We start from the raw sequence: 14,755 nt of genomic DNA, 5'->3' as shown, positions 1-14,755 counted from the left end.
TTTTACGTTTTACGTTTATGTGCAATAAGTGAAAGAAATTATCATTTCAACTGCGCTGTCCCCTTGGGGATAAATGGGGCGCGTTTACATATGAAAATCACTTTTTTATCACTGTTTCTGGGAACCGCTATGTTATCGGAGGCTGAAATTTTATATGTGGGTTTGTTATATGTTTTAGATATGCAAAAAGAAAGGATTTTCAAATATTCCCACTGTGGAGTCTCCCGTGGGGGTAAAAGGGGACCGTTTAGATATGAAAAAATCCTTTTCATCACTGTTTATCAGTACCGCTGTATTATCGAAGGCTGAAATTTTGTATGTGAGCTTGTTTTACGTTGTGGATGTGCAATGAGTAAGAATTTTTCATTATTACAAGTGCACCGCCACCTTGTGGATAAATGTGGCGCGTTTACATACGAAAATTACATTTTCATCACTGTTTTTGCAAACCACCATATTATTGAAGGCTGAAATTTTATATTTGAGTTTGTTTTATGTTGTAGATGTGCAAAAAGAATGGATTTTCAAATATTTCAACTAAGGAGTCTCTCGTGGGGGTGAAGGAGGACCGTTTACATATGAAAAAATCCTTTTCATTACTGTTTATCAGTATCGCTGTATTATCGAAGGCTGAAATTTTGTATGTGAGCTTGTTTTACGTTATAGATGTGCAATGAGTAAGAATTTTTTATTATTCCACGTGCACCGCCCCCTTGTGGATAAATGGGGCGCGTTCACATATGAAGAATACTTTTTCATCACTGTTTCTGGGAACCGCTATATTATCGGAGGCTGAAATTTTATATGTGGGTTTGTTTTATGTTGTAGATGTGCGAAAAGAATGGATTTTCAAATATTCCAACTAGGGAGTCTCCCGTGGGGGTGAAAGAGGACCGTTTACATATGAAAAAATCCTTTTCATTACTGTTTATCAGTACCACTATATTATCGGAGGCTAAAATCTTGTATGTGACCTTGTCTTACGTTGTAGATGTGCAATGAGTGAGAATTTTTCATTATTCTAAGTGTACCGCCCACTTGTGGATAAATGGGGCGCGTTTACATATGAAAATTAATTTTTCATCACTGTTTCTGAGAACCGCTATATTATCGGAGGCTGAAATTTTATATGTGGGTTTGTTTTATGTTGTAGATGTGCAAAAAGAAAGGATTTTCAAATATTCCCACTGTGGAGTCTCCCGTGGGGGTGAAAGGGGACCGTTTACATATGAAAACTACCTTTTCATCACTGTTTTCTCCAAGAAACTAATCTCTCCGATTTTTGTTTTTCATTTCGAATGAAGAAGCCTGTTTTGACTGTACTAAGGCCTTTCAGGCACGCGTCTCTCCATTTCCTAATCCAACCAACCAATGTAGAAAGTCCTATTCAAACTATATCATGTATTATCTTTCCACTTTCACGAGCGAAGAGATATCTATATGTTGAAACTCAAAAGAATACGAATCTCATCTATTCACAGGAGCACGGACGTGAATAGACTTCCAGCTTTCAGGGTACGGTGACCCAGTTCAGAGAGTGGAGAAAGAAGCAGCAAAAAGCAACAAGTTTTATTGATTTATGGTTTCAGCGTGGGGCTAACAAGAAAAGTTATCTACGATTCTCTGTAACACATTGTTAATTCATGAAAAGCGAATTCAGAGGATGATGTTAGCTGAAACGGGCCATTATTGTACAAGAAATCAAGATGATTCACTCGATGTTGAAGAAATTCAGGGATGAGGAAAACCACGTCGGAGGTTTTTTCTGAAAATTGAATTCACTGAGTGAGCAACCAAGAACCGGTCCAAATTCATATTTTGCTTCGCTGAAGGACAGTATAGAGCAGGGGTCTCCAAACTACGGTCCGCGGGCCAAATCCGGCGCGCCAGTGTCATCAATCCGGCCCGCGACAGCCAATGATTTTTTGTCATCAATCTGGCCCGCGACAGCCAATGATTTACTGTCATCAATCTGGCCCGCGACAGCCAATGATTAACTAATTGTTGTTACTATTGCTGTGATAAGAGCATATTAATAAGTAACAAATAATTGAAATGAATCACAGTGAAACAAAAACACTAATGAGATTTATGTAATTGTGATTTTCCACCGACAATACTTTGTAGTTGTGGATCAATTTTACTTGTACCAATTATCAAAAGAGATTTAAGATGCTCATCGGTTAATTGAGATCTGTAAACATTCTTTGTGTACTTCATCTTGGAAAATGTTTTTTCACACAAGTAAGTAGTACCAAAAACAGAAAACAAACCACGAGCAAATTTATGCAAATTATCAAATTGTTCCAGTGGAAGACTCTTATAAAATTCCAACAAAGATGAATTTTGATATTTGTTCTTGAGCATATCACTGCACCGTAAATCAATAATTTCCATTTGGACTTCCGAAGCCAGAGTTTCAATGTCGGAATCAAAAGGATTTTGAAAAAGCTCAATTTCAATCGCAATGACATAGATATCTAAAAAACGAGTATCAAACTTTATCTTCAAAGCACTCAAAGTTTCGATTGCAAAATTGACGGAATATTCAGTTTCTGTAGTGTGGCTGAATATTTCATATGTTTCAAATGTGTGAAACATTTTTTACGTAATTGCGATTGAAATGATATTATTTTCTGCCTGAAGGATTTGATATTGGTGTATAAATAAGGGAGAAGCTGATTTTCTCCTTGCAATCTCAAATTCAGTTCGTTCATATGATTTGTCAAATCGACATAGAAGGCTAACTTCCACATCCATTCACTATTTTCTGAATCGGCAAAAGCCGCTGCTTCTCATTTGAAAAAAAATTCGATCTCTGCTCGAAGTTCAAAAAAAGCGCTTGAGGACTTTTCCACAACTAAGCCAGCGTACGGCAGTATGATATGGTAAATCATTTTCTCCAATCTGTTGAGTAAACTCGCGAAATTGTCGGTGATTCAGTCCAGTGGATCTGATGAAGTTAACAACTGATATGACTGGTTTTAGAATTTCAGACATATCCAAACATTTTCCGCACAAGGACTGTTGATGAATGATACAATGTAAGACTAATGGTTTTGAACCACCATCATTTCCTACAGCCTTTGACACAAGTGCAACCACTCCTTTATTTTTACCATACATATTTTTGCCTCCATCAGTTGTTAAAGATTTCAAATTTCTCCATCGAAGTTTCTTTTTATTAATGGCATTTTCAACTCCCTTAAAAATATCTGCCCCAGTTGTCGTGCAGATACCTGAGCAGTATCTGACACATCCATTGACTCATCCAATGCTAGAGAAAACCACTCATGATGTCCATTTTTGTCAGACAGTTGAGATGATATATTTTCTGCGATGTCTTGCACCCTCCAAGCCACGGTGTTTGACAAACTGACACTTTTGAATAAATTTACCTTACATATTGTAATATGAAACGTAGTCAAATGAATATTATTATTTTTATTATTATGTCTTGGCACAATCATGTCGCTGGAACTGCGAAGGCTGCTTCTCAAAAGCGTGGAACACTGACACTGTTCCGAACCAGAAAACTGTACATCTCTCGGCAACTTCTGATGCTTTATACGTCTCAGATCAGACCTTCTTTGTAGTATTCTTCACATGTATGGAGCTCCACTCCTAAGCATACCCTGAAGCTGCTGGATTCCATACAGAGAAGAGCCATTCATTTAATTGGAGACTCGAACATCACTTGTAAACCTCGATAGTATGGAACATCGAAGAAAGATTGGAGATTTGTCTCTCTTCTATAGATACTTTCACGGGAAGTGTTCAAGTGACTTGGCACACTTGATTCCACCAAGAGCGGTAGATATCAGTAATATGTGACGGACTGTGGCTGCTTATCGTTGTGAGGTTCAACTCAATATACCTCGAACTTCACTGCAAGAAATCTTCCATTTGGAGAACTGCGTGTATGTGGAATTCACTTCACTTTCCAAATCGATTTAGTCACCAGCGATTCCAAACGCCACTTCCGCAAAGGCACCGCTCTTAGAGCGCCTCAAAGATTTTTCTGTAGTGCTAGTGTCCTGTCTTGAAAAAAAACTTCACAAATACCTACATATTCTTCGTTTTTTAAAGTTGTTAGGGTTTTTATAGAAATCCTCACTTCATTTATCTTCACTAATCAGCTTCATAACATTGCCGCAAGTATTGACTGCCAATTCCAATTAACTCAATTGCACTTTAATTGCGTAGTGTTAGCAGGTGGTGGTATCATGTTTCAATCAAGCGGCGATGCATTGATTGATCCTTATATCAACCCCATCTACAATACTGGTCTTTCTATATTATCAATCATCGCAATCATTAGCAACTGGAAATAATGTTGCTTCAAATGTTAATAACACCCTGAAAAAACTTTTGAAAAATCGAATATGTTTCTCAACTCGAATGATGAATTTGTAATATAATATGATTGGGAAAGGAGCGGCAAAGCTAAGGATCAGGAAATATTTCTGAGATAAGTCACAAATGCTCTTTATTTCTCTCGTAATGAGTTCAACTCGCAAGCTACCTGATATCATTTTTTCTGTGGAAATGTCCCCTAGAATTCGTATCCGTTACTTAATGATCTCCCCACAATGGGGAAGTGAAAAGTCATCTAAAATCCCCAACGGTTCGCATGGGGAGATTGAATTTCTAGGAAAATAAAAAGTACGGTTTGATACATCGATGAACATGGTGGAAAAGATCGAGTTACAGGGTTCGTATCAGTAACGAGACGATTCAAAATGAGAGAACAAGAGAACTACAGGAGGAGTCCTGACGTTAACAATTGAAACATAGTTCAGAGCATGATGATCTCGTGAATGTTTTTGTATTTACGTAGTCCATGTTGGAATCCTAGTTTTTCTTTAGCTTACAACTTCTTTTATAATAGGGAAGCCTAGGATACAAAATAGGGATTTACTCGAGCGTCATAGAGACATATTAGCTTGCAAAGCTTAGATGATAAGAAGAAACAAGTGTTACATAATATATATCTTTTCATCGGTGGGGGGAGCGGCTATAGATTTTCAAATATGTAAAAAATACTGTCGTATGGACATACTCGAGCGCGTCAGATATTGATAGCATCAATGTCCTGCGTATTTTTAATAATGTTGGTATGTTTATCTGATCGTTTGCATAATGCTGGTGGTTTTACGTGAGGGTTTGAAGTGAAAAGAAAAAAAAAATTAATCGAGCGCGTCAGATTTTCTAAGGGGGTGTTAAGTGCAACAAAACAAAGCTCTCATTCAATGATCTGACGATTCCGATCTGACGCAAACTCGCAGCCATTACTATAATGTGCAAAGAAAATTCGCCATTATGAAATACTCAAGCGCATCAGATTTAGATATATATCGTTCAAATTTATGTATTAGACATGCTGTCTCATAATCTGACGATTATCTAGAGGGATTCACCTAATCTGACAATAAAATGTTTTTTTGAATTTTTTTTTAAATCATTGAACTTAATTATTTGAAATATCATGCAAATAAATAAGTGTATGTTTTTTAAGTAAAATACTTGTTTTTATAATGAAATAATAAAAAAAATACTCAAAAAATTTAATTTTTCATAATCATTTGATTAATTAATCATCATCTTCATCGTCATCACGAACGAGTCACTGTGATCAGCTGTGTTGGCGTCATGGCACCAGAATTCAGAGTGGGGACGGAGTGAGAGAGTAATAGATGGAGAAAAAGTGAAAGAGAAATAGAAACTCGGAGAGGGAAATATAGGTATCACACAGATCCACGCATTAAACTTTATCGACGAATTTTTGTTATTTCTGCTTGCGGAAATTATACATTTTTCGTTATCCTTGAATTATTTCCTTCAAAATAAAAAAAAATTAGCTACGTTCGAGAATGTTGAAATGACGTTATTTTTTTACAACTTTGCTGCCCTCCCCTTTCATTACGTCACTCTCAAATTGTCAGATTACTGGAATATACACTTTTCAACATGTAATTAACTCACCCTTCCTTAATCTGACGTGCTCGAGAATTTCTGATCCTTCATCCTTCACGAGCGGCCTTATATATGGGGCTCATATTTGGTGGAGGTACTCAACCGGGTACAAGGTATCCCCCTGTATATTAATCTGCCGCGCTTTAGTAAATCCCGAAATCCACGCTTGGGCTCCCCTATTAGTATGTTCCCCGATTCTCGTTTTTAACTTTCTTGAAGTCCATCCTACATAACGTTTTAAGCATGAGCCACATGTTAATTCGTATATCCCCTATTTCTTATATTTTCGACTCGAAATATGTTGTTGTCCATGTTGAAATCATGGTTACTTTCTAAAAAAAACCCGATTTTTTATCTGTGACCGTTGTTGGTTTCTTAAATTGATACTGTATTGTACCTGAATATTTATCTAAAATCTACCTGTTATATAAAAGATATTGTATAATAGTTTGATGTAACTGACGAAGCTACTGTGTACTGAAACGCTTTTTAATTGAGATTTTTTTTTAAATTCTGCAATTATTATCACGGATACAAATATACGAAAGAAATCATCAAAATTTCAAACAATAGTGGAGCAGTGAAATGAAAAATTCATTTCATTCAAAGCCGAACAATGCCAGTAAAACATTGCTGATTAAATTCCAGTTCTTCTGGAGCTCTGACGATCTTTCATATTTGTGATATTAGTTTTCTATAGCAAGATCGCCTTTTGTTTTGCACAATGTCCCATTTCCAAAGGAATCCGTAATGGATACGGTTTTTGGTGCGAGTAGAGCTACAATAGCTTTTCAGTTTGTCGTCACAAGTTCAAGAAGAAAGAAGAAATATTGGAAAATGAAATATTTCGTATGATATAGAAGTGTATCAATAGAAATGTGACAGGTTATCCAAATAGGGGAAACCAAAGCACGCTCACTAATAACAATATGAAATCGGAGTCAAATACCAGAATAATAGTTACCGCATTCAGTTAGGTTAGGTTAGGTCCAGAGTGAGCCACAATAAACCCACGCAACACGCGAGGGTTTATTGTGGCTCACACCTATTCATATTCGACCAAATGAACCCAGCTTCTTAACCTTTGTCTTCCCGGCTGGGGTACAGCTGTATCCCAGATACATATTTTTTGTTATAACTCCAAAATTAGCGCCCGTCCTATTTGACTAATTTTATATAAGGCGAGTGGTGAATGAAGTAGGCAATAGTGATGTGTGGAAGAACTGTGTGGCCCGCGTTATAAAAGAATAGAGCGAAGAAGAATTTTGATTTTTCTAGCAATTTTGTTGCCCTCTATCATTTTGTAAATGATTTTGTGTGATTATTTGTATTTTTATTGTATTTTAGAGCTTTCAACTCGAAAATCAACTATATTGAATTTCAAAGTTTTCCATAATTACCCATGATGGTAAAATTCAGTTGAGATAACTTTTTCATGGGGTGATCAATTGCTATGATTGTAAGGATGAGTAACTGAAAAACTACCACTGAAAAATAATATGCCGACGCCTATGCCGAGACGAGAATTCCTTATCTGTGCTGTTCCAATTGGTATTGGAAATACTATATGAGAAACAGAACCTGAAGGTGTTTTTCATCCGTCTGTTCTTAATATATCCTTCACCCGAAGAATCCAGTCCTCTCTGCTACTTCATAAGACAGTTCGTAGTTCGTGTGAGTATCTGTTGATTTTCGAAATTGTTAGTGATTTCATTTTTAGAGCATTATTGAATACTTTCCATTCAAGCGCAATAATATAAGCAGACAATTACGATTCCCAATTCCACACTATTTCAGCAGAGTCAACGACGTACTGAATCGTTTTTATAATCCTCCTAGGGATTCTAAAGGGTCTTTGGAAAATATTCTCACCGCCAACGAAACCTATTAAATACACTATAAACGCTGAAGCAAGGAGATTAATGGGGCACTGAATTCAATAGACTATATAACTCATCCCCCAAACGATACAATATCGACGTAATTCCTCCCAGAAAATACATTAAGCGGAGATAAAATTCAAGTCGCTAATTCAGTACATTTCGAAAGGCTCAGAGGAAAGGGATCCCCATTAAAGTTATTTATTCTACTGTTGAATATTCCACCAATGGATGAGTTGACAGGGCATCAGACAAATGTCCCAATCGATACATTCACAGGCCGATATTTCATTTGAAGAAATGGACAGGAGATAGAATTGAATAGTTTTATGTCAGCGGTGAAACTAGAGCCACGTATATCAGCAATTTCAGAACTAGGAGTCATGTCAGAACTGTATTGGTGAAATGAAAGAGTAAATAGAACAGTCCCATGAATAATGGAGCACGCCAAATGAAACAGGTTTTTTTTTCGAACTATTATTGAAAAGAACTTTCCACTCATCCATCATTACCTAGAAAGTGAGAATATTAAAAAAAAAGGATTTTTTCTCGGAAATATAATACGAATTGAGGGAAATGACTATCGGAAGCAACTACTTTCAAACATTCGAAGATTGAATTACACGAAAATGGCTACATGTGAAGACAGATAGCCAAATCTCGTTAATGCTCATTGCCACTTCCTTTCTATTGAAATCATCCCTGTGTTTTTGAATTCCATGTACACTTGGATATTAATTGTGTATATTCGATTGACGTAATTTGGGTACCTTCGTTATTAAGATCATATTCGGCTACAGCTGATTTGTCGGTTTGTCCAAGTCGACAATTTCTCTTAATAGGGGAGCCCAAGCGGGGTTTCGGAATTTACTGAAGCGCGGCAGATTAATATACAGGGGGATACCTTGTACCCGGTTGAGTACCTCCACCAAATATGAGCCCCATATATAAGGCCGCCTGTGAGGGATAAAGGATCAGATTAGTAAAAAAAATTGATCATCAGAAATTCTCGGGCGCGTCAGATTAAGGTAGGGTGAGTTAATTACCTGCTGAAAAGTGTATATTCCAGTAATCTGACAATTTGAGAGTGACGTAAAGAAAGGGGAGGGCAGCAAAGTTGTAAAAAAATAACGACATTGTCGAGCGTAGCTGATTTTTTTCATTTTTCAAAGAACTAATTCAAGGATAACGAAAAATATATAATATGACGATTTCAGCAAGTCGAAATAAAAAAACTTCGACGATGAAGCTTAATGCGTGCAGCTGTGTGATACCTATATTTCCCTCTCCGAGTTTCTATTCCTCTATTCTCTATTCACTTATTCTCTATCTATTACTCTCTCACTTCGTCCTCACTCTGAATTCTGTTGCCATGACGCCATCACAGCTGGTCACAGAGACTCGTTCGTGATGAAGATGAAGATGATGATTAATCAATCAATCAATTGATGAATGTAGCCGTTACTACGTGGTAGGAATTCATAATGAGGAAAAGAGAAATTAAACTTTCTATGTTTTTTACCACTTCCATTTGTAAGTAACGTTACTGCAGAAATTTTCAAACTTATAAAATATATAAGTTTGAAAATGTGCAGTAACGTTAGTTACAAATAAAAGTGGTAAAAACATAAAAAGTTCCGTTTCTTTTTTCTTCATTAATTAATCGATTGATTATAAAAAATTGAATTTTTTTGAGTATTTTTTAGAAATTATTTTCTTATAAATACAAGTATTTTTCTTGAAAAACATACACTTATTTATATGCATGCTATTTCCTGAGCTTTTCCATTTATTGAGTTCAATGAATTAAAAAAATATTGATTTCGTCAGATTAAGCGAATCCCTTTAGATAATCGTCAGATTATGAGACAGCACGTCTGAAACATAAAGATGAACCATATATATCTCAATCTGACGCGCTTGAGTATTTCAGAATGGCGATTTTTTTGCACATTATAATAATGGCCACGAGTTTGCATCAGATCGAAATCGTCAAATTATTGAATGAGAGCTTTTTCTTGTTGCACTCAACACCCCCTTAGAAAATCTGACGCGCTCGATTATTTTCTTTTCTTTTCACTTTTAACCCTTACGTACAACCACCCACATCATGCAAAAGATCAGATTCACATACCAACATTATTGAAAATACGTAGGACATTGATGGTATCAATATCTGATGCGCTCGAGTATGTCCGTGCAACAGTTATTTTTACATATTTGATAATCTATAGCAGCTTCCCCCACCGATGAGAAGGTATATATTATATAACATTTTTTTCTTCTTATCATCTAAGCTTTGCAACCTCCCCTGCTATCTTTTTTCCAAAGAGACGGGTACCCACACCATGTTCGTGGTTCTCCAATGTAGAACTACTCGCAGCTTCAGAGAATTCGGTATACCAAGGGTGATGCCAAAGGAAGCCGTAGTAACCCCAGCCCCAGCCTAGCCTAGCTGGGGTTACTTTGGCTTCCTCTCTCCTAGGTAGAGTAGCCCGCTCGAATTCTCCTTTATTGTACTCATCCCCTGTGAAGGCATTTCTCAGGTGATTCGGTTCTTCAAGAAAACTATCGGGTTCCCAAGTACGTTGTGCTTTCTTAACCAACGTTTCAATAACCCCTTTTATTTTCAAACAGAACTGGCTGGTATTTCAATCGCCACAAAAGAAATAACCAGGAAAGGAATTTCTGGCAAAAACATAACAATCCGCAATGATAGTAGATAAACCCTATTGGCCTTGAACAGACAACGTGTTACCTCAGGGCTAGTACTAGAGTGCCACCAAGATTTAGCCAAAGCCTCGGTAGATAATAACATTATCCTGAGGTAGGTTGGAAGACACGACAGAAGTAAAGATAATCGCATTGCCGACTCTTCAACCAAGGAAGCGGCTGGACTAAGAATTTCAGGACCCAGTGGCAACAGTGATGACTTCCACAATTGCGGAACTAACTACTAACTAACTAACGTTACACCCATGCTCAATCGCTAAAGAGATGGGATGAAATCAAATGATGCAATCTTGCCAGGATCACCTTGGGCGACCCTGAGAAGCTGGCGCCGAAGAAATATCTGGCGATGACCAGGAAAACCTTCGCTTAACAGTAGGATTTAGGACTGGCCACTGTCAACTACGGAAACACATCCATAATATGGAGCTAATGGACACACATCTATGGAGGATGTGTGAACAGGAAGATTAAACTATCAGGCATGTCCTATGCGAGTGTCCGGAGTTATCTTCAATGAGAGAGTGTGTGTTAGGCGGATCTTGGCCTACACCTGCCGATATAAAGTAAAGACAGGTCTCCTAGTGATCTGTCTACCTTTCTGGAAAGGACAGGATGGACGATGACCTAGGAGGACAACTCCTCGGGAGGATGTACAATGGATCACATGTGGCTTAAGTGCTGTAGGCCTACAATCACCTTCCCTACTCTACAGAACCCCTTTTTTTGTTGTGGCTGTTCACAAGTACGTCTGTTCACAAGTACATCCAGGAAGGCAGGAGTCTCTTGGATTTCTCGTTCCATTGAAAAATTCAGATAAAGAAGTACAGCCAGATCACCCTGTATATGTCTAGAAATCCACAGACTTGACAGAAAACAACTACGAAAGAATGAGAAATTCAAAATTTGTGTACCAAAATTTATTGATTTTCATTAAACAGACAACCAGCAGAGGTTATTTATTAATGTCGAATGGAAACAAAATAATATCTGTTGAATAACATTGGAAAAGACATTGTTAACCATTTCCCTAGTTACGGACATCAGATGATGCTTATGAAAAATTTTTATATTCAAACACAAGTGAGGTTAACCAGATAATCACATAATTGTTGAGTAAAGATGTATTTAAATTCAAAAACAAATAGTAAAATTATTCAACAGATAGTTTTTATGATATTAAAGTTAAAAATTTGAAGTTATCAAAGTTTATAGTTGGTAGCTAAGGAAGGTGGAAGATTTCCAACTTATTTATCAACAAGAGGATTCTTCTCAAGGCGACGAAGGTGAACGCCACGCAAAAATGTTGTCTCCAGAAATCAAATTAAATTTAATAGAAAAGTTAGCAGATCATATATAATTATATCTATCTATCTATCTATCTATCTATCTATCTATCTATCTATCTATCTATCTATGTTCCAATGGAGTATAACTTGTTTCCAAATTTACAACTTTTCACCTTAGAAACAACTGAATGTTTCTCTTTACAATGTCTATTTTTTTTCTTCTAACTTCCACCTTATTTTATACTTTTCCCTCAGAATTTTTTCAGTATTTCAAGTCAGTTTCTGAGAGCCACTTCATAGTCACCGTTGCATTCTTCTTCACAGCTTTCACTGTATCGAACCATATCCTGTCAATAATATTTCCACTTTCGTGAATATAAAAAAGTCACAGAGAGCTGGATCTGGTGAGAAGAGTGGATGTTTCGAAATAGGAACCGCCTACTTGGCGAAAAACTCAACAGTATGATCTTCCCGAAGTATTATCACTTTTTAGTGACGGTTTCGCCATTTCACCAACTCCTCGAACCCATTATTGCAAATATTACCTGAGCAGGTTAAAAAATTCACAACTTACCCCAAAAAATGTCGCTAGTTCCTTTCTTCCACCCAATACGTTGGCCATTAGGGAAAATAAGAAAGTAAAGTAGGAACATGAAGGAAATATGAACTCTAATCGAAAGATTTGCCGAAATTATTCCCCAACAAACAAATAACTAAATTCAAATGTATCACGAACCGATTAAACAATAATAATAATATACCATGAGCTCCGTCATTCATAAACTCGAGGAACATACTAGTTTTTCCTTTAAAAAATGCGCGTTTGCCTAACTATATGATTTGTACAGGTATTTACAAACATCGAACGATACTGAACACAACATTCCAAAACATTTTTTTAATTTCAGAAATGAATGTCGTCAACATGGACGCGGAAAACCGCGTCGTTCTCAATGTTGGAGGAATCCGCCATGAAACATACAAAGCGACCCTGAAAAAAATTCCTGCCACCAGACTATCGAGGCTCACCGAAGCACTGGCCAACTATGATCCTTTATTGAATGAATATTTCTTCGACAGACATCCGGGGGTTTTCGCACAAGTTTTGAATTATTACAGGTGAGTGATGAAAACAGAATAATATTTTTTCTTGAGCAAATCGACGTTGATTTCGATTATTTGACATACTTCACTGACGAAAATTGAGAAGAAGTTTTACATGTTCACTGACACAATTCATAGCTTTTGTATCATGATGATGCACCTGCTTATTTGTCATTTTTTGACCAAAAATAACACCTTAGTCGTGCCTCAGCCACAGTATTCACCAGATTTGCCCCCCCGCGACTTTCTCCTATTTCCAAGATTCAAGAGACCCATTGAAGGAAGGTGTATTGCGACGATTGAGGAGATAAATACCGTATCGCTGAGGGAGAGAGAGAGGGAGGAAAAGAGTGAGAGAGAGAGAGCGAAAACGTACGAAACAGTGCATAGCAGAACTGTTTTGGAAAAAACGCTGTCACATGTGAATTATATCTGAGGGGGACTACTTCAAATGGAACGGAATAAAAATTAATTAACAAATACCAAAATATTTTTGAGAAGACTGAAAATTCACATTATTTTTCGAACGTACCTCGTAATAGACAATTTGAAGGCCAAACTCATGAAATCAACAAGGGATGACCTTCATCAAGTTACCTAAACTTCTACAACTTTTATATAAGTACCTCTTCAATTATGATTACCTCTTGATTATGATTACTTCTTGGTTTTTTTTTAAGAAACCAAGTTCAATAATGGTGATCTATTCAAATCTAGTTGGTCATTCATTACAATGTTTGAATTTTTAAGTTTATTAATTTCCATTGCTTCCAAATGATTCAGTTCCAAACCTTCATTTTCTATGTGCAGAATTTCGAACTCTTCTTTAAAGATATGATTTTCTTCTAGAAGATGATTTGAATATTTTGAACTTGTTTTCTTATTTACATAGCTCATATTATGTTCCTGGATTCGATTAATAAATGTTCTGCCAGTTTGACCAATATATACCTTAGGGCACGTTCCACACTTTGATTTATATACTTCCAATTTCTAGGATTTGGCTGTTTCATCTTTATTATTTTTAACTTACTTTTCCAACGTATTACTTGTTCTATATGCAATTTTAATATCTAGTTTGATAAACCAAAAAAATCAAACATTCTAATCAATGACCAACTGGATTTGAACTTGTTTTTCTAAATAAACCGAGGAGGTATTATTATTGAGGTAATATGCTCCAGGTAATCACAACTAAAGAGGTACCTCAGGTATATGAGAATTGTAGAGGTTTAGGTAATTTAATGGAGATAGTCCCAGTTGAAGAAACAACTTCTGGTATTCAAATCACTGTTGAAGAAGCTACTGCAATTCTATAATGATCACTTCAATGAATGTTTTTGTCGAAAAAAATAATCGGTATGCTTCAAAACGTACTTGGTTTTATTTATTAGGGTGTTTATTTTCCATTCTCTAGATCCTAATATTACCAGCTGGAAAATGGAGTTTGCAACTTTCAAGGACGTCACTTTTCACAATAGCCTCCGCAATTAATATGAAAATATGCCAGACTGCGAACGTAGAATAATTGTACGAATTCAATGCTTCATTTCGGTCTCAAATATCAGTCACTTCTCACAAATTATTCAAATTGTATTTCTTCTGATGTTGTTATAAAGTTCGCCAAATTCAACCGAGAGTTTTCGCTATTATTCTGCTCGGCTGATTTGCAACTCTCTATTTCGTCTGGAGAGACTTATTTGATCACGATTGAATTGAATCGGTGTTATGATTCTAAGTATAGGACATTGGAATGTCAAGATATGAAAATCGATA

The 14,755-nt window shown here is 36.4% G+C and overlaps 1 protein-coding gene across 1 annotated transcript in view; it reads left to right on the top strand.

Annotated features, from left to right (window-relative positions):
• Shaw (Shaker cognate w) overlaps positions 1-14,755 on the top strand; it is a 151,417-nt gene that overhangs the window by 101,349 nt on the left and 35,313 nt on the right. The window contains exon 2 of the mRNA XM_074171482.1: positions 12,784-12,994. Within this exon, the coding sequence (XP_074027583.1) occupies positions 12,786-12,994 (209 nt within the window). The 5' untranslated portion in view covers positions 12,784-12,785. The remainder of the gene's footprint in view (positions 1-12,783; positions 12,995-14,755) is intronic.

Source organism: Leptinotarsa decemlineata, unplaced genomic scaffold (assembly GCF_025532065.1).
Source record: "Leptinotarsa decemlineata unplaced genomic scaffold, Ldec_3_MD MMD2_tig00000010_RagTag_RagTag, whole genome shotgun sequence".
Classification (NCBI taxonomy): Eukaryota; Metazoa; Arthropoda; class Insecta; order Coleoptera; family Chrysomelidae; genus Leptinotarsa; species Leptinotarsa decemlineata.
This window is presented reverse-complemented; position numbering and strand designations above follow the sequence as displayed.